The sequence below is a fragment of the Oncorhynchus clarkii genome, chromosome 33, assembly GCF_045791955.1.
Source record: "Oncorhynchus clarkii lewisi isolate Uvic-CL-2024 chromosome 33, UVic_Ocla_1.0, whole genome shotgun sequence".
Taxonomy (NCBI): domain Eukaryota; kingdom Metazoa; phylum Chordata; class Actinopteri; order Salmoniformes; family Salmonidae; genus Oncorhynchus; species Oncorhynchus clarkii.
Window position 1 is genome coordinate 30,649,944 of NC_092179.1, and position 23,975 is coordinate 30,673,918.

The 23,975-nt window shown below is 45.8% G+C and overlaps 1 protein-coding gene across 46 annotated transcripts in view; it reads left to right on the forward strand.

The window, feature by feature from the left end:
- The window catches only part of LOC139393334 (protein PHTF2-like), a 125,043-nt gene extending 102,644 nt beyond the window's left edge, over positions 1-22,399 (forward strand). For 5 of the 46 annotated variants that reach the window (XM_071141935.1, XM_071141940.1, XM_071141943.1 and 2 more), the window contains 13 exons: positions 843-1,013; positions 3,546-3,771; positions 7,609-7,785; positions 10,934-11,155; positions 11,653-11,793; positions 12,230-12,502; positions 12,750-12,881; positions 16,908-16,994; positions 17,147-17,302; positions 19,334-19,429; positions 19,581-19,706; positions 19,981-21,537; positions 21,598-22,399. In XM_071141935.1, the coding sequence (XP_070998036.1) occupies positions 843-1,013; positions 3,546-3,771; positions 7,609-7,785; positions 10,934-11,155; positions 11,653-11,793; positions 12,230-12,502; positions 12,750-12,881; positions 16,908-16,994; positions 17,147-17,302; positions 19,334-19,429; positions 19,581-19,706; positions 19,981-20,001 (1,828 nt within the window). In that variant the 3' untranslated portion in view covers positions 20,002-21,537; positions 21,598-22,399. Of the gene's footprint in view, positions 1-842; positions 1,014-3,545; positions 3,772-7,608; positions 7,810-10,933; positions 11,156-11,652; positions 11,794-12,229; positions 12,503-12,749; positions 12,882-16,907; positions 17,001-17,146; positions 17,303-19,333; positions 19,430-19,580; positions 19,707-19,980 lie in introns of all 46 variants that reach the window. The other 41 variants (XM_071141919.1, XM_071141927.1, XM_071141921.1 and 38 more) reach the window with 32 other exon arrangements.
- Positions 22,400-23,975: the final 1,576 nt, after the last annotated feature.

Consider the following 23,975-nt stretch of genomic DNA (forward strand, 5'->3'; position numbering starts at 1 on the left):
TCTGCCAGTGAACCAACCATACCTGATGTAGTAGACACCGCTGTCAGTGAACCAACTATACCTGATGTAGTAGACACCTCTGCCAGTGAACCAACCATACCTGATGTAGTAGACACCACTGTCAGTGAACCAACCATACCTGATGTAGTAGACACCTCTGCCAGTGAACCAACCATACCTGATATAGTAGACACTGCTGTCAGTGAACCAACCAGACCTGATGTAGTAGACACCTCTGCCAGTGAACCAACCATACCTGATGTAGTAGACACCGCTGCCAGTGAACCAACTATACCTGATGTAGTAGACACCGCTGTCAGTGAACCAACCATACCTGATGTAGTAGACACCTCTGCCAGTGAACCAACCATACCTGATGTAGTAGACACCGCTGTCAGTGAACCAACCATACCTGATGTAGTAGACACCTCTGTCAGTGAACCAACCATACCTGATGTAGTAGACACCGCTGTCAGTGAACCAACCATACCTGATGTAGTAGACACCGCTGTCAGTGAACCAACCATACCTGATGTAGTAGACACCTCTGCCAGTGAACCAACCATACCTGATGTAGTAGACACCGCTGTCAGTGAACCAACCATACCTGATGTAGTAGACACCGCTGTCAGTGAACCAACCATACCTGATGTAGTAGACACCGCTGTCAGTGAACCAACCGTTTTCATTCATTTTCTATCTTCCTTCTTGTGATTTTAAAAATAAATAAATGGAAAAGGGTATTATTTTAATGATTTATTTTCTTCAATCACAACAACAGTGATTTGTGTCTGGACCTCTCTCTCTCTCTAAGTCCTCTTTCTTATTGATCTGGACCAAAGGCGTCTAAGGAAGGCAGCTCACTTGGATGTACATAGGGAAGGAGATGGCTCTAGCACCACTGATAACACCCGGGAGGGCGGCCCACACTGCCACGGTGCCGCCACCGGCTCACCTTACAGCCTGTGCATCGCTCTCTTCAGAGATTTCTGGCATGATATCTGTAAAGCGCGGTGTGTATTTTTCCCTCCCGTGAGGTTACTAAAGAACCCTCTCTCTCTCTCTGGTATAGCTGCAACATCCCTTGGATTCCACCCGGATTCTGACTCTGATCAATAATAAATATCCCTTTCTATTGTATGAGAGAACGGAGTCCTGTACACTACCATTCAAAAGTTTGGGATCATTTAGAAATGTCCTTGTTTTTGAAAGAAAAGCACATTTGCTTTTGTCCATTAAAATAACATCAAATTGATCAGAAATACAGTGTAGACATTGTTCATGTTGTAAATGACTATTGTAGCTGGAAACGGCAGATTTTTAATGTAATATCTACATAGGAGTACAGAGGCCCATTATCAGCAACCATCACTCCTGTGTTCACATTGTGTTAGCTAATCCAAGTTTCTCATTTTAAAAGGCTAATTGATCATCGGAAAACCTATTTGCATTTATGTTAGCACAGCTGAAAACTGTTGTCTGACTAAAGAAGCAATAAAACTGGAAGGCCAGCATCCCAGAGTTGCCTCTTCACTGTTGACGTTGAGACTGGTGTTTTGCGGGTACTATTTAATGAAGCTGCCAGTTGAGAACTTGTGAGACGTCTGTTTCTCGAACTAGACACTAATGTACTTGTCCTCTTGCTCAGTTGTGCACCGGGGCCTCCCACTCCTCTTTCTATTCTGGCTAGAGCCAGTTTGCACTGTTCTGTGAAGGGAGTAGTACACAGCGTTGTATGAGATCTTCAGTTTCTTGGTCATTTCTCATGGAATAGCCTTCATTTCTCAGAACAAGAATAGACTGATGAGTTTGAGAAGAATGTTCTTTGTTTCTGGTCATTTTGAGCCTGTAATTGAACTCACAAATGCTGAGGCTCCAGATACTCAACTAGTCTAAAGAAGGACAGTTTTATTGCTTCTTTAATCAGAACAACAGTTTTCAGCTGTGCTAAAATAATTGCAAAAGGGTTTTCTAATGATCAATTAGCCTTTTAAAATGACAAACTTGGATTAGCTAACACAACGATCCACTGGAATGTTGGTTCCACTTTTCTGAGCTCCGTTATTTCCTTAACAAATAAGGAACACTCAAAACGTGCACTTATAAATCATAACAATTTAAATCAAAATACAGCTGTAGACAGAAGTCAAAGATCAAACATCAGACATACAACTGATGTCTCTCCTGCGTTCTGCCCTGAACAAAAGAAAGACAGGATCTTATACACCCGAGACCTTATGGTGTGACCTCCTATGTCAGAACCTGCCTGTGCAGCTAAAAGAAGAAGTGCCTCTTAACACAACGTTTCTGAGAACCTGTCTCAGTGGCATGCAAATCTGCCCTTGTTTCAGAGAAAAACAGACACTGTCTCGCTATCACCCTCAGTCCCTTTTTTCACCTTTTCTCACAGACGCCTGGCTGCAGGTATTTGGCAGAGAGCGTGACACAGACAGAGGCCTCAATATTAAGCTATACAGTGAGCATAAGTACAATGGCACGTAAGCAAACTAATAACAACATAATCAATTGTGGTGGTCTTTAGAAGACCCCCAAAATCAACTTTAACCCTACAGGAACACAGGAGTGATGGTTGCTGATAATGGGCCTCTGTACACCTATGTAGATATTCCATTAAAAATCTGCCGTTTCCAGCTACAATAGTCATATACAACATGAACAATGTCTACACTGTATTTCTGATCAATATAATGTTATTTTAATGGACAAAAGCAAATGTGCTTTTCTTTCAATAACAAGGACATTTCTAAATGACCCCAAACTTTTGAACGGTAGTGTACATAGTAAATATATGTTTCTGAAAATCATTCTTCCCACTATATGATAAACATTATCTGGTAAGATAATTATTTGGCTGAGATAAGACGTTATTAAACAGTGATATTTTAACTGGACACACACACAGAGAGGAGATACATATTCAAATGCTTTTCCCCACGGCAGTTTGATTATTAACTTGTCTCCACGGGTTTCTCAACGGGACAACAGTATGTTGAAAGGAGAGGTCTGTCTTCCATCTTTGTTATCATTTTTCTGTGTGTGGAAAAAGGGATTTTGCAGCTTTTGTTTTGTTGTTGTTGTTGCCAACGTTACGGCTCGTTCAACTATTCAAGCTATGGCCAAGAGAAGCACGGAGCAAACGATGTCGAAGCATAAACATCAGTAAAGGCTTTATAGTTGGTAAAAGGGATCCCCGGGGACGTTTTTGAGTTTCAATCTAGAAACGGTATTAAAAATCCAACCTTTTCACACCAGAAATCTAATGGTCACTGACAGTCATCCCAATCCCAAATCCTATTCAAATCAACTCTATTTGAATTCTGCTTAGTAGCACCAGTAACCCATCCCATTTAGAACTTAGTCTCTCTGCTCCCTTGCCATGGCTTCAATTAGTACCAACTTGATCCAAGTGATTCTGTCCTGTTCTGATTTCTGCATGCTGGATGGACTTGGGACTGTCTGCCTGTCCCGTCTCTCCACCTCTACCGCCTCCCCCCTTTAACCTCCCCCTCCATCTCTCCCCTCAGGTCGAAGAAGTCCAAGCTGTCCATAGACAAGTCCACAGAGACAGATAATGGCTATGTGTCTCTGGATGGGAGGATAACCTGTAAGAGTAGTGAGGAGGGGCTACAGCTCCATGATGGAGGGTCTCACCACTGTGACCTGCTGCTGAGGTCAGACGAGACGTGTTGGGCCGCACCCCCGCCTCTCAACACACTGCTGCTGCCCCCCGTCGCCAAGGTAAACAACAAGGTAACAGACACATTTATACACACACACACCACCACGCAACACACTGCTACTTCCCCCCCGTCACCAAGGTAAACAACAAGGTAACAGACACATTTATACACACACACACCACCACGCAGCACACACACACACACACACACACACACCACACACACACACACACCACCACCACACCACCACGCAACACACTGCTACTGCCCCCCGTCACCAAGGTAACAGACACATTTATACACACACACACCACCACGCAACACACTGCTACTGCCCCCCGTCACCAAGGTAACAGACACATTTATATACACACACACCACCACGCAACACACTGCTACTGCCCCCCGTCACCAAGGTAACAGACACATTTATACACACACACACCACCACGCAACACACTGCTACTTCCCCACCGTCACCCAGGTAAATCACATACACTTGGTTAGCAGATGTTATTGTGAGTGTAGCGAAATGGTTGTGATTTTAGATCTGACAGTGCAGCAGTATCTAACAGGTAATATCTATCAATTCCACAACAAAACCTAATATCTAACAATTCCACAACAAAACCTAATATCTAACAATTCCACAACAAAACCTGATATCTAACAGATTCCACAAGAAAACCTAATACACACAATCTAGTAAAGGAATGAGATAATAGTATATAAATATATGGATGAGCAGTGTGTGTGTGTGTATAATATATAAATATATGGATGAGCAGTGTGTGTGTGTGTATAATATATAAATATATGGATGAGCAGTGACAGAACGGCTAAGATGCAATAGATGGTAAAGAATAGATAGTGAAGAATACAGTAAATACATATGAGATGAGTAATGCGAGATATGTAAACATTATTAAAGTGACATTATTACAGTGACAAGTGTTCCATTTATTAAAGTGGCCAATGATATTGAGTCTGTATGTAGAGCAGCAGCCTCTCTGTGCTAGTGATGGCTGTTTAACAATCTGATGGCCTTGAGATAGAAGCTGTTTTTCAGTCTCTCGGTCCCAGCTTTGATGCACCTGTATTGACCTCACCTTCTGGATGATAGCGGGGTGAACAGGCAGTGGCTCGGGTGGTTGTTGTCCTTGATGATCTTTTTTTCCTTCCTGTGAAATCGGGTTTTGTAGGTGTCCTGGGGGGCAGGTAGTTTGCCCCCGGTGATGCGTTGTGCAGACCTCACTACCCTCTGGAGAGCCCTGCGTTTGTGGGCGGTGCAGACCTCACCACCCTCTGGAGAGCCCTGCGTTTGTGGGCGGTGCAGACCTCACCACCCTCTGGAGAGCCCTGCGTTTGTGGGCGGTGCAGTTGCCGTACCAGACTTTCCACCTTCTCCACTGCTGTCCAGTCGATGTGGATAGGGTGGTGCTCCCTTTGCTGTTTCCTGAAGTCCACGATCATCTCTTTTGTTTTGCTGACATTGAGAGAGAGGTTATTTTCCTGACACCACACTCCGAGGGCCCTCACCTCCTCCTTGTAGGCCATCTCGTCATTGTTGGTAATCAAGCCTACCACTGTAGGCGTGCATGGCCTCGCAGTCATGGGTGAACAGGGAGTACAGGAGAGGGCTCAGAAAGCACCGTTGTGGGGCCCCAGTGTTGAGGATCAGCGGAGTGGAGATGTTGTTTCCTACCTTCACCACCTGGGGGCGGCCAGTCAGGAAGTCCAGTACCCAGTTGCACAGGGCGGGGTCGAGACTCAGGGTCTCAAGCTTAAGGACGAGTTTGGAGGGTACTATGGTGTTGAATGCTGAGCTGTAGTCAATAAACAGCATTCCTACATAAGTATTCCTCTTGTCCAGATGGGATAGGGCAGTGTGCAGTGTGATGGCGATTGCATCGTCTGTGGACCTATTGGGGCGGTAAGTGAAGCATGTGGGGACAGCTGACTGGGATAGGGATTGATTGAATATGTCCGTAAACACACCAGCCAGCTGGTCTGCGCATGCTCTGAGGAGGCGGTAAGGGATGCCGTCTGGGCAGGCAGCCTTGCGAGGGTTAACACATTTAAATGTTTTACTCACGTCGGCCACGGAGAAGGAGAGCCCACAGTCTTTGGTAGCGGGCTGTGTCGGTGGCTCTGTATTGTCCTCAAAGCGCGCAAAGAAGTTGTTTAATTTGTCTGGAAGCAAGATGTCGATGTCCGCGACGGGGCTGGTTTTCTTTTTGTAATCCATGATTGTCTGTAGACCCTGCCACATATGTCTCGTGTTTGAGCCGTTGAATTGCGATTCCACTTTGTCTCCATACTGACGCTTTGCTTGTTTGATTGCCTTACGGAGGGAATAACTACACTGTTTGTATTGGCCGTGTTTCCAGTTGCCTTGCCATGATAAAATGCGGGGGTACGTGCTTTCAGCAGCGAATGCTGCCATCAATCCACGGTTTCTGGTTTGGGAAAGTTTCAGTCACAGTGGGTACAACATCTCCTATACACTTCCTTATAAACTCGCTCACCGAGTCAGCGTATACTTCAATGTTATTGTCTGAGGCTACCCGGAACATATCCCAGTCCACGTGATCGAAGCAATCTTGAAGCTTGGAATCCAATTGGTCAGACCAGCGTTGGATAGACCTAAGCACGGGCAATTCCTGTTTTAGTTTCTGCCTATAGGAGGGGAGCAACAAGATGGAGTCATGGTCAGATTTGCCAAAAGGAGGACAGGGCCTTGTACGCATTGCGGAAGTTAGAGTAGCAATGGTCGAGCGTGTTACTCGCTCATGTACTGCAATCGATATGCTGATAGAGTTTAGGTAGCCTTGTTCTCAAATTAGCTTTGTTAAAATCCACAGCTACAATAAATGCAGCCTCAGGATATATGGTTTCCAGTTTGCATAAAGTCCAGTGAAGTTCCCTGATGGCCGTCGTGGTATCCGTTTGCGGGGGGGTATACACGGCTGTGACGATAACCGAGGAGAATTCTCTTGGGAGATAATACGGTCGGCATTCGATTGTGAGGAATTCTAAGTCAGGGGAACAAAAGGACTTGAGTTCTTGTATGTTGATACAATTACACCATGAATCGTTAATCATGAAACATACACCCCCGCCCTTCTTCTTACCGGAGAGATGTTGATTCCTGTCGGCGCGATGCACTGAAAATACCGTTTGATGTACGGACAGCTAGCCATGTTTTCTTGAAACAGAGTATGTTACAATCCCGGATATCTCTTTGGAAAGCAACTCTTGCCCTGATCTCGTCTTCTTCGTTAACTAGGGACTGGACATTAGCAAGTAATGTACTCGGAAGCGTTGGGCGGTGTGTGCGCATCCGAAGCCTCACTAGAAGACCGCTCCGGCACCCTCTCCTCTGACGGCGTTGCTTTGGGTCGGCCTCTGGAATCAGTTCAAATGCCCTGGGAGGTGCAGACAAAGGATCCGCTTTGGGAAAGTCGTATTCCTGGTCGTAGTGCCGGTTGTGCTGGTAAGTTGACGTCTCTCTGATATCCAATAGTTCTTCCCGGCTGTATGTAATAACACTTAAGGTTTTCTGGGCTAACAATGTAAGAAATAATACATTAAAAAAAAACTAAATACTGCACAGTTTCCTAGGGACTAAAAGCGAAACTGCCATCTCTATCGGCGCCATCTTGCTGAGGTAAACAACAAGGTAACACACACACCACCACCACACAACACACTGCTACTGCTCTCCGTCAGCAGGTAAACAAGGTAGCTAATACACACACACACACACACACACACACACACACACACACACACACACACACACACCTGTCCTGAAACAGGTGAGTTTAACCAAGTATAAACAGACTATACACTTGCTAGTCTGTAGTCTGAAAGTAGGAATCTGTCCAATCTGTCTTCCTCCCAGGAGACCCAGAGCCGTGGTGTGGGTGTGGAGAACATGTCTGATGAGGCGTCTAGTGAGGAGGATCCTGAAGCGTCCTACACCGCCATCCGTAGGGGCGTAGAGCGCGTCAGCAGCGACTGCACGCTGCGCAACAGGAAACCACATCACTACAAGAAACACTACGCCATCAACACTGAGGTGGGTGACCTCCACACTACCCAGGTTGGTCACACTCACACAGAGACATGCACAGCGACACACACATACATACAGTACATACATACACTTACATACAGTACATACTGTACATCATACACACACACACACTTACATACAGTACATACTATACATCATACACACACACACTTGCATACACACACATACACACACACACTTACATACATACATACATACATGCATACATGCATACATACATACATACATACATACATACAGTGGGGCAAAAAAGTATTTAGTCAGCCACCAATTGTGCAAGTTCTCCCACTTAAAAAGATGAGAGGCCTGTAATTTTCACAATAGGTACACTTCAACTATGACTATAAAAAAATCCAGAAAATCACATTGTGGGATTTTTAAGGAATTTATTTGCAAATTATGGGGGAAAATAAGTATTTGGTCACCTACAAACAAGCAAGATTTCTGTCTCTCACAGACCTGTAACTTCTTCTTTAAGAGGCTCCTCTGTCCTCCACTCGTTACCTGTATTAATGACACCTGTTTGAACTTGTTATCAGTATAAAATACACCTGTCCACAACCTCAAACAGTCACACTCCAAACTCCACCAGAAACAAAATTGTAGACCTGCACCAGGCTGGGAAGACTGAATCTGCAATAGGTAAGCAGCTTGGTTTGAAGAAATCAACTGTGGGAGCAATTATTAGGAAATGGAAGACATACAAGACCACTGATAATCTCCCTCGATCTGGGGCTCCACGCAAGATCTCACCCCGTGGGGTCAAAATGATCACAAGAACGGTGAACAAAAATCCCAGAACCACACGGGGGGACCTAGTGAATGACCTGCAGAGAGCTGGGACCAAAGTAACAAAGCCTACCATGAGTAACACACTACGCCGCCAGGGACTCAAATCCTGCAGTGCCAGACGTGTCCCCCTGCTTAAGCCAGTACATGTCCAGGCCCGTCTGAAGTTTGCTAGAGAGCATTTGGATGATCCAGAAGAAGATTGGGAGAATGTCATATGGTCAGATGAAACCAAAATATAACTTTTTGGTAAAAACTCATCTCATCGTGTTTGGAGTACAAAGAATGCTGAGTTGCATCCAAAGAACACCATACCTACTGTGAAGCATGGGGGTGGAAACATCATGCTTTGGGGCTGTTTTTCTGCAAAGGGACCAGGACGACTGATCCGTGTAAAGGAAAGAATGAATGGGGCCATGTATCGTGAGATTTTGAGTGAAAACCTCCTTCCATCAGCAAGGGCATTGAAGATGAAACGTGGCTGGGTCTTTCAGCATGACAATGATCCCAAACACACCGCCCGGGCAACGAAGGAGTGGCTTCGTAAGAAGCATTTCAAAGTCCTGGAGTGGCCTAGCCAGTCTCCAGATCTCAACCCCATAGAAAGTCTTTGGAGGGAGTTGAAAGTCCCTGTTGCCCAGCAACAGCCCCAAAACATCACTGCTCTAGAGGAGATCTGCATGGAGGAATGGGACAAAATACCAGCAACAGTGTGTGAAAACCTTGTGAAGACTTACAGAAAACGTTTGACCTCTGTCATTGCCAACAAAGGGTATATAACAAAGTATTGAGATAAACTTTTGTTATTGACCAAATACTTATTTTCCACCATAATTTGCAAATAAATTCATTAAAAATCCTACAATGGGATTTTCTGGATTTTTTTTCCCTCATTTTGTCTGTCATAGTTTCAACTTTTTAAGGTGGAGAACTTGCACAATTGGTGGCTGACTAAATACTTTTTTGCCCCACTGTACATACATACACTTACATACAGTTGAAGTTGGAAGTTTACATACACTTGGTTGGAGTCATTAAAACTCATTTTTAAACCAATCCACAAATTTCTTGTTAACAAACTATAGTTTTGGCAAGTCTGTTAGGACATCTACTTTGTGCCTGACACAAGTCATTATTCCAACTATTGTTTACTGACATATTATTTCACTTATAATTCACTGTATCACAATTCCAGTGAGTCAGAAGTTTACATACACTAAGTTGACTGGGCCTTTAAACAGCTTGGAAAATTCTATAAAATGATGTCATGGCATTAGAAGCTTCTGATAGGCTAATTGTCATAATTTGATTCAATTGGAGGTGTACCTGTGGATGTATTTAAAGGCCTACCTTCAAACTCAGTGCCTCTTTGCTTGACATCATGGGAAAATCAAAAGAAATCAGCCAAGACCTCAGATAAAACATTGTAGACTTCCACAAATCTGGTTCATCCTTGGGAGCAATTTCCAAAAGCCTGAAGGCACCACGTTCATCTGTACAAACAATAGTACGCAAGTATAAACATCATGGGACCACACAGCCATCATACCACTCAGGAAGGAGACGCGTTCTGTCTCCTAGAGATGAACGTACTTTGGTGCGAAAAGTGCAAATCAATCCCAGAACAACAGCAAAGGACCTTGTGAAGATGCTGGAGGAAACAGGTACAAAAGTATATATATCCACAGTAAAAACGAGTCCTATATCGACATAACCTGAAACGCCACTCAGCAAGGAAGAAGCCACTGCTCCAAAACCGCCATAAAAAAAGCCAGACTACAGTTTGCAACTGCACATGGGGACAAAGATCGTACTTTTTGAGAAAAAGCATGTTCGAGCAAGGAGGCCTACCAACCTGACTCAGTTACACCAGCTCTGTCAGGAGGAATGGGCCAACATTCACCCAACTTATTGTGGGAAGCTTGTGGAAGGCTACCCGAAACGTTTGACCCATGTTAAACAATTTAAAGGCAATGCTACCAAATAATAATTGAGTGTATGTAAACTTCTGACCCACTGGGAATGTGAAATAAAAGCTGAAATAAATCATTCTCTCTACTGATATTCTGACATTTCACATTCTTACAATAAAGTGGTGATCCTAACTGACCTAAGACAGGGAATTTTTACTAAGATTAAATGTCAGGAATTGTGAATAACTGAGTTTAAATGTATTTGGCTAAGGTGTATGTAAACTTCCGACTTCAACTGTACACACACACACACATACAGTTCATAGACACGCTCTCAACGTGTGGGTACACTTAGCTACATCACACACACACACATTTCCACCCCCTACACACACACACACTCACCCCCCCCCCCCCCCTCTCTCTAGGAGACTCCTAAGTCCGGTACCAGCTGTAGTTCTCGGTGCTCCAGCCTGCGGACCCAGGACTCAGAGAGCACCAGACACGAGTCAGAGACAGAGGACCTGCTGTGGGAGGACTTCCTGCACTGTGCTGAGTGTCGCTCCTCGTGCACCAGCGAGACAGAGGGAGAGGGAGCTGCAGTCTGCCCTGCTACCAAGAAGGAGTACAGAGATGACCCCTTTCACCAGGTGGGTTAGAGGTCAAAGGTTAGGAGTTAGGGTTAGACGTGTGATGTTAGGGTTTGACAGAGGGAGAGGGAGCTGCAGTCTGCCCTGCTACCAAGGAGTACAGAGATGACCCCTTTCACCAGGTGGGTTAGAGGTCAAAGGTTAGGAGTTAGGGTTAGACGTGTGATGTAAAGGTTTACCAGAGGGAGAGGGAGCTGCAGTCTGCCTTGCTACCAAGGAGAACAGAGATGACCCTTTCACCCTGTTTATCAGGGGTTAGAGATCAAAGGTCAAAGGTTAGAGAAGGAGGGGGTAAGTGTGGGACTGAGCTTGCAATAAAATGCTGGCAACATTAATGAAGAGGTTTTGGTGGTAGCATGAATGTTCCTATTTATCTGTTTTTGTTGTCACTGTGTGTTCTGACGTAACCGTGGTAACCGTGGTCATATTGACCTTGTCGATGAGGATGATCAGCCTCAAACCCTCAGCGTGTAACAGTAGTTATTGTGTTGATCTAGTTGTGTCCTCTACAGGGTCATACGTGGCTACACAGCACCAACCCAGGTCTGGAGCGGGTCAGTGCCATCGTCTGGGAGGGGAACGACTGTAAGAAGGCTGACATGTCTGTCCTGGAGATCAGCGGTATGATCATGAACAGGGTGAGTAACAGCCAGGGCCTTGATACTGTTGTCAGGGATGACATCTGGTGTGGCCTGTAACGCTTTACAATGGAATACCGGGAACACACCTCCATCAGCCACCTGGGAGAGTTTTCTCAACTAGAATGTTAATGAATGCAGATTGGACTCCATGATATTGGAAGGCACTTATATATGTATATATTATAGATACCACGTTTCTCTCAGATCACTTTACATTCTCTATAACTCTATAACCGATGACATGAAAGATAGAAATAATGCCTGTCTCTCTCCTGTCTCTTTATCTCTTTCCCTCCATCTATCTCTCCTGTCTCTCCTCCCTTCTCCCTCCCTCCATCTCTCCCTCCCGTCTCTCCATCTCTTGTCTCCCCCCCCCCTCTCTCCACCCCTCTCCATCTCTCCCTCCCGTCTCTCCATCTCTACCTTCCTCCAGGTCAACCTGTACACCCCAGGTATTGGCTACCAGGTCTTTGGTAACCTGGTGTCAGTGACTCTGGGCCTGACGCCCTTCGCCTACAGGCTGTCTCAGTACAAGGACCTGGAACAGCTGACACAGCTCTCAGCCAATGAGCTCATCTCTGTGGCGTTCGGCTCCTCCTCCGACGTCATGGTGATCACCATGGTAACGCTCAGCTTCATGGTGCGCGTCTGTCTCATCTGGCTCTTCTTCTTCCTGCTCAGCGTGGCCGAGAGGACATACAAACAGGTGTGTGTGTGTTTTCCAGGTTCTTTCATCTTAATTACAGATCAATATTGACCATTGATTGTTACATGAAGACATTCTGAAGATGTTTTATTTCTAAAGGTCTTATCACTTACACGTGTGTGTGTGTGTGTGTGTGTGTGTGTGTGTGTGTGTGTGTGTGTGTGTGTGTGTGTGTGTGTGTGTGTGTGTGTGTGTGTGTGTGTGTGTGTGTGTGTGTGTGTGTGTGTGTGTGTGTTGGACCTGACAGAGGCTGCTATTCGCCAAGCTGTTTGGTCACCTGACGTCGGCACGGCGAGCCAGGAAGTCTGAGGTGCCTCACTTCCGTCTGAAGAAAGTCCAGAACATTAAGATGTGGCTCTCTCTGCGCTCATATCTCAAGGTGTGTTCTATGTTCTCCAACTGGTTGTTGTTCCATCATGCCTACCTGAACCTCCCCTCTGTGTCTGAGATGTGTGTTGTTCCATCATGCCTACCTGAACCTCCCCTCTGTGTCCATGAGGAGATGTGTTGTTGTTCCATCATGCCTACCTGAACCTCCCCTCTGTGTCCATGAGATGTGTTGTTCCATCATGCCTACCTGAACCTCCCCTCTGTGTCTATGAGATGTGTTGTTCCATCATGCCTACCTGAACCTCCCCTCTGTGTCCATGAGATGTGTTGTTCCATCATGCCTACCTGAACCTCCCCTCTGTGTCTATGAGGAGATGTGTTGTTGTTCCATCATGCCTACCTGAACCTCCCCTCTGTGTCTATGAGGAGATGTGTTGTTGTTCCATCATGCCTACCTGAACCTCCCCTCTGTGTCCATGAGGAGATGTGTTGTTCCATCATGCCTACCTGAACCTCCCCTCTGTGTCCATGAGATGTGTTGTTCCATCATGCCTACCTGAACCTCCCCTCTGTGTCCATGAGATGTGTTGTTCCATCATGCCTACCTGAACCTCCCCTCTGTGTCTATGAGATGTGTTGTTCCATCATGCCTACCTGAACCTCCCCTCTGTGTCCATGAGGAGATGTGTTGTTGTTCCATCATGCCTACCTGAACCTCCCCTCTGTGTCTATGAGGAGATGTGTTGTTGTTCCATCATGCCTACCTGAACCTCCCCTCTGTGTCATGAGATGTGTTGTTGTTCCATCATGCCTACCTGAACCTCCCCTCTGTGTCCATGAGGAGATGTGTTGTTCCATCATGCCTACCTGAACCTCCCCTCTGTGTCTATGAGGAGATGTGTTGTTGTTCCATCATGCCTACCTGAACCTCCCCTCTGTGTCCATGAGGAGATGTGTTGTTGTTCCATCATGCCTACCTGAACCTCCCCTCTGTGTCTATGAGGAGATGTGTTGTTGTTCCATCATGCCTACCTGAACCTCCCCTCTGTGTCTGAGATGTGTTGTTGTTCCATCATGCCTACCTGAACCTCCCCTCTGTGTCTATGAGGAGATGTGTTGTTGTTCCATCATGCCTACCTGAACCTCCCCTCTGTGTCTATGAGGAGATGTGTTGTTGTTCCATCATGCCTACCTGAACCTCCCCTCTGTGTCCATGAGGAGATGTGTTGTTGTTCCATCATGCCTACCTGAACCTCCCCTCTGTGTCTATGAGGAGATGTGTTGTTGTTCCATCATGCCTACCTGAACCTCCCCTCTGTGTCCATGAGGAGATGTGTTGTTGTTCCATCATGCCTACCTGAACCTCCCCTCTGTGTCTATGAGGAGATGTGTTGTTGTTCCATCATGCCTACCTGAACCTCCCCTCTGTGTCCATGAGGAGATGTGTTGTTGTTCCATCATGCCTACCTGAACCTCCCCTCTGTGTCCATGAGGAGATGTGTTGTTGTTCCATCATGCCTACCTGAACCTCCCCTCTGTGTCTATGAGGAGATGTGTTGTTGTTCCATCATGCCTACCTGAACCTCCCCTCTGTGTCCATGAGGAGATGTGTTGTTCCATCATGCCTACCTGAACCTCCCCTCTGTGTCCATGAGGAGATGTGTTGTTGTTCCATCATGCCTACCTGAACCTCCCCTCTGTGTCTATGAGGAGATGTGTTGTTGTTCCATCATGCCTACCTGAACCTCCCCTCTGTGTCCATGAGGAGATGTGTTGTTCCATCATGCCTACCTGAACCTCCCCTCTGTGTCCATGAGGAGATGTGTTGTTCCATCATGCCTACCTGAACCTCCCCTCTGTGTCCATGAGGAGATGTGTTGTTGTTCCATCATGCCTACCTGAACCTCCCCTCTGTGTCTATGAGGAGATGTGTTGTTGTTCCATCATGCCTACCTGAACCTCCCCTCTGTGTCCATGAGGAGATGTGTTGTTCCATCATGCCTACCTGAACCTCCCCTCTGTGTCCATGAGGAGATGTGTTGTTCCATCATGCCTACCTGAACCTCCCCTCTGTGTCCATGAGGAGATGTGTTGTTCCATCATGCCTACCTGAACCTCCCCTCTGTGTCCATGAGGAGATGTGTTGTTGTTCCATCATGCCTACCTGAACCTCCCCTCTGTGTCCATGAGGAGATGTGTTGTTCCATCATGCCTACCTGAACCTCCCCTCTGTGTCCATGAGATGTGTTGTTCCATCATGCCTACCTGAACCTCCCCTCTGTGTCCATGAGGAGATGTGTTGTTCCATCATGCCTACCTGAACCTCCCCTCTGTGTCCATGAGGAGATGTGTTGTTCCATCATGCCTACCTGAACCTCCCCTCTGTGTCCATGAGGAGATGTGTTGTTGTTCCATCATGCCTACCTGAACCTCCCCTCTGTGTCATGAGATGTGTTGTTGTTCCATCATGCCTACCTGAACCTCCCCTCTGTGTCTATGAGGAGATGTGTTGTTCCATCATGCCTACCTGAACCTCCCCTCTGTGTCCATGAGGAGATGTGTTGTTGTTCCATCATGCCTACCTGAACCTCCCCTCTGTGTCCATGAGGAGATGTGTTGTTGTTCCATCATGCCTACCTGAACCTCCCCTCTGTGTCTATGAGGAGATGTGTTGTTGTTCCATCATGCCTACCTGAACCTCCCCTCTGTGTCCATGAGGAGATGTGTTGTTGTTCCATCATGCCTACCTGAACCTCCCCTCTGTGTCTATGAGGAGATGTGTTGTTGTTCCATCATGCCTACCTGAACCTCCCCTCTGTGTCCATGAGGAGATGTGTTGTTGTTCCATCATGCCTACCTGAACCTCCCCTCTGTGTCTATGAGGAGATGTGTTGTTGTTCCATCATGCCTACCTGAACCTCCCCTCTGTGTCCATGAGGAGATGTGTTGTTCCATCATGCCTACCTGAACCTCCCCTCTGTGTCCATGAGGAGATGTGTTGTTGTTCCATCATGCCTACCTGAACCTCCCCTCTGTGTCCATGAGGAGATGTTGTTGTTCCATCATGCCTACCTGAACCTCCCCTCTGTGTCCATGAGGAGATGTGTTGTTCCATCATGCCTACCTGAACCTCCCCTCTGTGTCCATGAGGAGATGTGTGTTGTTCCATCATGCCTACCTGAACCTCCCCTCTGTGTCCATGAGGAGATGTGTTGTTGTTCCATCATGCCTACCTGAACCTCCCCTCTGTGTCCATGAGGAGATGTGTTGTTCCATCATGCCTACCTGAACCTCCCCTCTGTGTCCATGAGGAGATGTGTTGTTCCATCATGCCTACCTGAACCTCCCCTCTGTGTCCATGAGGAGATGTGTTGTTGTTCCATCATGCCTACCTGAACCTCCCCTCTGTGTCTATGAGGAGATGTGTTGTTGTTCCATCATGCCTACCTGAACCTCCCCTCTGTGTCCATGAGGAGATGTGTTGTTCCATCATGCCTACCTGAACCTCCCCTCTGTGTCCATGAGGAGATGTGTTGTTCCATCATGCCTACCTGAACCTCCCCTCTGTGTCCATGAGGAGATGTGTTGTTCCATCATGCCTACCTGAACCTCCCCTCTGTGTCCATGAGGAGATGTGTTGTTGTTCCATCATGCCTACCTGAACCTCCCCTCTGTGTCCATGAGGAGATGTGTTGTTCCATCATGCCTACCTGAACCTCCCCTCTGTGTCCATGAGATGTGTTGTTCCATCATGCCTACCTGAACCTCCCCTCTGTGTCCATGAGGAGATGTGTTGTTCCATCATGCCTACCTGAACCTCCCCTCTGTGTCCATGAGGAGATGTGTTGTTCCATCATGCCTACCTGAACCTCCCCTCTGTGTCTATGAGGAGATGTGTTGTTGTTCCATCATGCCTACCTGAACCTCCCCTCTGTGTCTATGAGGAGATGTGTTGTTGTTCCATCATGCCTACCTGAACCTCCCCTCTGTGTCCATGAGGAGATGTGTTGTGTGCGATAGACGTGGGTGGATAAGTGTGTTTGTCCAACTAAAGTATTTAAAATGTGTGTTGCAGAGAAGGGGTCCTCAGCGGTCGGTGGATGTGATCGTGTCCTCTGCCTTCCTCCTCACCCTCTCCGTAGTCTTCATCTGCTGTGCTCAGGTCAGCGTGAGTCACCATTCTCAGCCTGCTACAGTCCCTGTCTGTTATGCTCTAATTCAGTTGGTAACGGTGCGAATGCTGTTTCACCTGTTATTCTGTCTGTTTGAGTGGGACGAGCGTTAAAACAAGCTCTTCTCTCCTCCTCCCTGTAGTTGCTCCATATCCACCACACCTTCCTGGAGTGTCACTATAACTGGGAGCTGGTGATCTGGTGTTCCTCTCTGTCTCTTTTCCTGCTCCGCTTTGTTACCCTGGGCTCAGAGACCAGCAAGAAGTACAGCAACACCTCCATCTTACTGACAGAACAGGTAGACAGGCTCAGAGACCAACACATCCATCTTACTGACAGAACAGGTAGACAGGCTCAGAGACCAACACCTCCATCTTACTGACAGAACAGGTAGACAGGCTCAGAGACCAGCAAGAAGTACAGCAACACCATCTTACTAACAGAACAGGTAGACAGGCTCAGAGACCAACACCTCCATCTTACTGACAGAACAGGTAGACAGGCTCAGAGACCAACAACACCTCCATCTTACTGACAGAACAGGTAGACAGGCTCAGAGACCAACACCTCCATCTTACTGACAGAACAGGTAGACAGGCTCAGAGATCAGCAACACCTCCATCTTACTGACAGAACAGGTAGACAGGCTCAGAGACCAACAACACCTCCATCTTACTGACAGAACAGGTAGACAGGCTCAGAGACCAACAACACCTCCATCTTACTGACAGAACAGGTAGACAGGCTCAGAGACCAGCAACACCTCCATCTTACTGACAGAACAGGTAGACAGGCTCAGAGACCAACACCTCCATCTTAATGACAGAACAGGTAGACAGGCTCAGAGATCAGCAACACCTCCATCTTGCTGACAGAACAGGTAGACAGGCTCAGAGACCAACAACACCTCCATCTTACTGACAGAACAGGTAGACAGGCTCAGAGACCAACAACACCTCCATCTTACTGACAGAACAGGTAGACAGGCTCAGAGATCAGCAACACCTCCATCTTGCTGACAGAACAGGTAGACAGGCTCAGAGACCAACAACACCTCCATCTTACTGACAGAACAGGTAGACAGGCATGGAGGGAGGTACACACGCAACTGGTATCGTTATAGCAAGACTTTGGAAGTTCGCCAATTAATACGGAGGAAGAACTAGCAGATGTACCACACTTGCTAACTTGTGTAGTTACATAGGAACACACATTTTAAGTGACAAAAGGTTAATCTATTTTGAATGTTATATTGTTTTTGTGCACCTCCGAGTGATGTTCTATCGTCTCCCTGGGTCATTTCATGTTTTCATATGTATCTGAGTTATTGGCGTTCAAGCAGGCCGGTAAAAGTAGCACCGTGATAAAGTCGCTCTCACTACACAGGAAGTTAATAGGAATATGACTTCTAGATCGCGAAAACATCTATCATACATGTCAGATTTCAATACTGGCCTATGTTTTAACTTGGGAGAATGTCTTCTCTCGAATGAGCCATTGATCATATTTTTGCTATATTTCTACCTTGAGAAATATGTAATTTAATGCAGGGTCTAGCATATTTGTCTGCCTCTTTAGTCCAGGGTGCATTGCATGGCAGAGATAGAAGATATTATAACGCCCCACCCAGCATACCGTCGACCAATCGCGTTCACGTTGTCATGCTGCGTAACCCGGTTGCTAAACTAATCGCGCATTTGTCGAGAAACGTACCTAATTCTCCACGATTCCAAATGTATACGATATTACAGATGGCAAGTTAATTATCTCACATCTTGGAAAATATTTGTAATGTTGTACTTATTGTTTACGAAATTCGTGTTGATTTCGGGGTTTTGAGATAGAGCCCAGTAGACTCATTCACTCCGTGAAGGAGAGCGCTCCTTGTCCCAGAATCACCCAGAATGCATCGCATTGACATAGCACAGGCAACGTTTCCCATCTCCTCAAAATTATATCTGCCGTTGCGAATGTTAGACTCCATCTGCAGATTAAACATGGTGAGATTGTAGGCAATTTAAAGCTAACTGGCTACTTTACATGCTGATATTGTCTTTGGTATTATTGTGTGTTTGCTTGCTATATAGCCAGCCAGCCCATGGAGAGAGCATTGCATTGTGGATCTTGTAGTCAACTTGAGCTGCAACAGATTTCCACAACTATTTTCCATGTTGCCACCAACCTTATTATAACGCCAAAATGAAACATTGATTCACAATAATATTCTCACATAGTAGTGTTATTTAACACTGTAAATGAAAGGAATGAGTGGTTTGGGGAGGATATTTCCTTTAAGGCTCAACTTCTATTGACTAGCTGTTTTCACCAGATTAATCTGTACCTGAAGATGGAGAAGAAACCAAACAAGAAGGAGGATTTGACATTGGTCAACAACGTACTGAAGCTGGCCACCAAGCTATTGAAGGTATGGCAAGCTCCATCTCTATTTGATCTCTCTCTCTTTCTCATCTTATCTCCATTATTAATCTCTCCCCCTCCCTCCATCTCTACCCTCCCCCCCTCCATTTCTCCCCCTCCCTCCATCTCCACTCTCCCCCCCCCCTCTCACTCCCCAGGAGTTGGATGCTCCGTTCAGGCTGTATGGTCTGACGATGAACCCTCTGCTCTACAACATCACCCAGGTGGTCATCCTGTCTGCTGTGTCCGGAGTCATCAGTGACCTACTGGGCTTCAACCTGAAGGTAACACATGGGTGTGTGTGTGTGTGTGTGTGTGTGTGTGTGTGTGTGTGTGTGTGTGTGTGTGTGTGTGTGTGTGTGTGTGTGTGTGTGTGTGTGTGTGTGTGTGTGTGTGTGTGTGTGTGTGTGTGTGTGTGTGTGTGTGTGTGTGTGTGTGTGTGTGTGTGTGTGGTACTAGTACTTATACACCAGTTTATTTGAAATGAAATGGAGTTGATTTGTTGAGTGTGTAGACATCAGTATGAAGGAAGAACTTACCACACCTTTCTGTCCTCAGCTCTGGAAGATCAAATCATGACAGTAAGCTGATCAGGTCACAGCTGGCTCTGGAAGATGTGATACATTCTCTCACCACACAGGGGCGCTGTTGTCCTTTCGCTCACGGACTGACTGGGCTTCCCTGTATCTATGGTCTGACGGACAAACAGCCCCATTCTCAGAGTTCATAACGGAGTGCTTACATTTCACTTGTGCAAGTCAAGATATATTTATTTTACCCTTTCAGTATTTTTTATTTTGTTGTTGTTGGAAAAAGTTACAAAATGTTATTTTAATTAAGCTATAGAGGTTTTGTGTTCTCAGAGGGACGGGATCAAAACACAGCAAGATGACAATTCTGTTACAAAGGTAAAAGAGTTCCATCCCTTCAGACTAGTAAGGACAATGTGCATTATAATGCAGCTGTTTAGTTTGTTGACTGTGACACACAAACGCAGTCATTTCACTGTGAGAACTGCAACGAGTTGTTGTTTCCGATCATAGACGGACTGTAATAATAATCATGTGTTTTAAAGCCTACATACACACAAACAGGTTGTACTTTCTGGTCAATTTAATGTAGGCCTTTTTTGTTGTTGCTTTTGACGACAACAACAGTACACCAAAGTTCAGAATAGATGAACAATGTTTCTGTGTGTTTGGCGTTTCTAATGATAAGCTAAGTGACGGCTGTAGTGGAGAGATAGAGGCAGGATAAAACACAACACATCACTCAAATGATTGGTGAGGAAATAGGTGAGGTACTGTACTGGCTGGATGGGAGGTACTGTATTGGCTGGATGGGAGGTACTGTACTGTATTGGCTAGATGGGAGGTACTGTACTGGCTGGATGGGAGGTACTGTACTGTATTGGCTAGAAGAGGTACTGTACTGGCTAGATGGGAGGTACTGTACTGGCTAGATGGGAGGTACTGTACTGGCTAGATGGGAGGTACTGTACTGGCTAGATGGGAGGTACTGTACTGGCTAGATGGGAGGTACTGTACTGGCTGGATGGGAGGTACTGTACTGGCTAGATGGGAGGTACTGTACTGGCTGGATGGGAGGTACTATACTGGCTAGATGGGATGTACTGTACTGTACTGGCTGGATGGGAGGTACTGTATTGGCTAGAAGGAATGTACTGTACTGTACTGGGTGGATGGGATGTACTGTACTGGCTAGATGGGATGTACAGTACTATACTGGGTGGATGAGAGGTACTGTACTGGGTGGATGGGAATATGTAAACCTAGCCAACATATCTGGGTTAGTATTCTGTATGTGAAATTGAGACATCCAGGCCCGCTAGCCCAAAGCTAAACGATGTGTGACTGAACATGGGTAACTATGTTACTCGTATAATGATAATTTGGGGGGGTGCTTATGTTTGTCCTGGTACACACTTGTACAAGTCTGTAATGGAAATGTGTTTCTTACATACTGAGACCCTGAGGGAGTGGGGTCGCGACCTTTTATGGTGATACCATTCAGTATTGGCTTCTGTACTCCCAACCCTATTTTGTAAACCAGACACAGTGACGTGTGCAGTCTGGTTGAAATACTGCTATTCAGGCCTGTGAGCCGTCATCACAACCGTGACGTGTGCAGTCTGGTTGAAATACTGCTATTCAGGCCTGTGAGCCGTCATCACAACCTCGTCAACATGTTGATTTTTCTCGCCCTCCTTCCCTTGTTTCCTGTTTTACGTTGCATGGTTTTCTCACGGAGCATTTGAGTTATTTCAGTGGTTAGACTGTATTTCAAGCAATAACTCGTAGCTCAACACACAACGTGTTTGTATTATAGTTAGAACAAAGAGGTCCCAGGTCTTAGTCGCAGTTCACACAGTCGATGTTCGTCGCTACAGTTCGGAATGCCTGAAAAGGTGCACTTTAAAGTAGTGTATAGAAACAATGTCACACACAAACCATTGTAGTTGTTATTGCTTGGTACTTGTTGGCGTGGCTCAGTCTGTGTGAAGATGACCAAAGTGCTTTTTATTTACTGGATAAAACTGTATTATTAACACAAAATAACTGTTTGGGTTTCATATTATTGGAAATGCTTTAAGAAAACATGGTGTTGCCTCATCTTTTCCTTTGTTGTTGTTGTTCCTCGTGTTTTGTGGTTGCGAGAGAAAAGACAGTCACTTGCAGTCACTTGAGTCTGAAAAATGTCTTTAGAAAATGACTCTGAACCTGTCTGCCATCCTGATCCCTAGTGCACCAGAGCCCTGGTCTAAAGTAGTGCACTACGTAGGGAATAGGGTGACATTTCCGACGCACACTTGTTTTTGCGTTGTGATTCTGTTTTCAAAAGGAAGTCTGCATATTTATGTTGAAGAGAAGAAAAACTACTTTTAGTGAGCTGGTCTGTTTCCTCAGTTCTACGTGTTTATAAGGAAAATAAAAATTGACATTATTGTGTCACTCAACTTCCAGTTTCTTCCTTCGTACATCATATGAGCAAAACAACAGTTTAGATTCCTACATTTCATCATGGCTGTGTACCAATACCTATTCCCTATATAGTGCACTACTTTTGACCAGAGCCCTATGGGTCCTGTTCAAAAGAAGTGCACTACGTAGGGAATATTGTGCCATTTAGGATGCAGGTCATAATTCATTCCTTGCAAATCACTTTCTTCACTTAAAACATATTTCATACACGTTACATGTCTTCATACATACCACCCCTTGTAGAGACACTCGATCAAAACAAGCGATCGTATCTCTTGATGGGAATCATCATTGAAATAAACTGACATGTAAATAATGTCTGTCTGGATACACATCAGCAATCAGCCTGAACAGAACCAATGTCTATCTGGACACACATCAGCCTGAACAGAACCAATGTCTATCTGGACACACATCAGCCTGAACAGAACCAATGTCCATCTGGACACACATCAGACTGAACAGAACCAATGTCTATCTGGACACACATCAGCCTGAACAGAACCAATGTCCATCTGGACACACATCAGCCTGAACAGAACCAATGTCTATCTGGACACACATCAGCCTGAACAGAACCAATGTCCATCTGGACACACATCAGCCTGAACAGAACGAATGTTTATCTGGACACACATCAACCTGAACAGAACCAATGTCCATCTGGACACACATCAGCCTGAACAGAACCAATGTTTATCTGGACACACATCAACCTGAACAGAACCAATGTCCATCTGGACACACATCAGCCTGAACAGAACCAATGTCCATCTGGACACACATCAGCCTGAACAGAACCAATGTTTATCTGGACACACATCAGCCTGAACAGAACCAATGTTTATCTGGACACACATCAACCTGAACAGAACCAATGTTTATCTGGACACACATCAGCCTGAACAGAACCAATGTTTATCTGGACACACATCAACCTGAACAGAACCAATGTCCATCTGGACACACATCAACCTGAACAGAACCAATGTCCATCTGGACACACATCAACCTGAACAGAACCAATGTCCATCTGGACACACATCAGCCTGAACAGAACCAATGTCCATCTGGACACACATCAACCTGAACAGAACCAATGTTTATCTGGACACACATCAGCCTGAACAGAACCAATGTCCATCTGGACACACATCAGCCTGAACAGAACCAATGTCTATCTGGACACACATCAGCCTGAACAGAACCAATGTCCATCTGGACACACATCAGCCTGAACAGAACCAATGTCCATCTGGACACACATCAGCCTGAACAGAACCAATGTCCATCTGGACACACATCAGCCTGAACAGAACCAATGTCCATCTGGACACACATCAGCCTGAACAGAACCAATGTCCATCTGGACACACATCAACCTGAACAGAACCAATGTCCATCTGGACACACATCAACCTGAACAGAACCAATGTCCATCTGGACACACATCAACCTGAACAGAACCAATGTCCATCTGGACACACATCAGCCTGAACAGAACCAATGGGAACAAAAAGAAAAGAGCTGTAGAAAGTTACTCATCTTAAT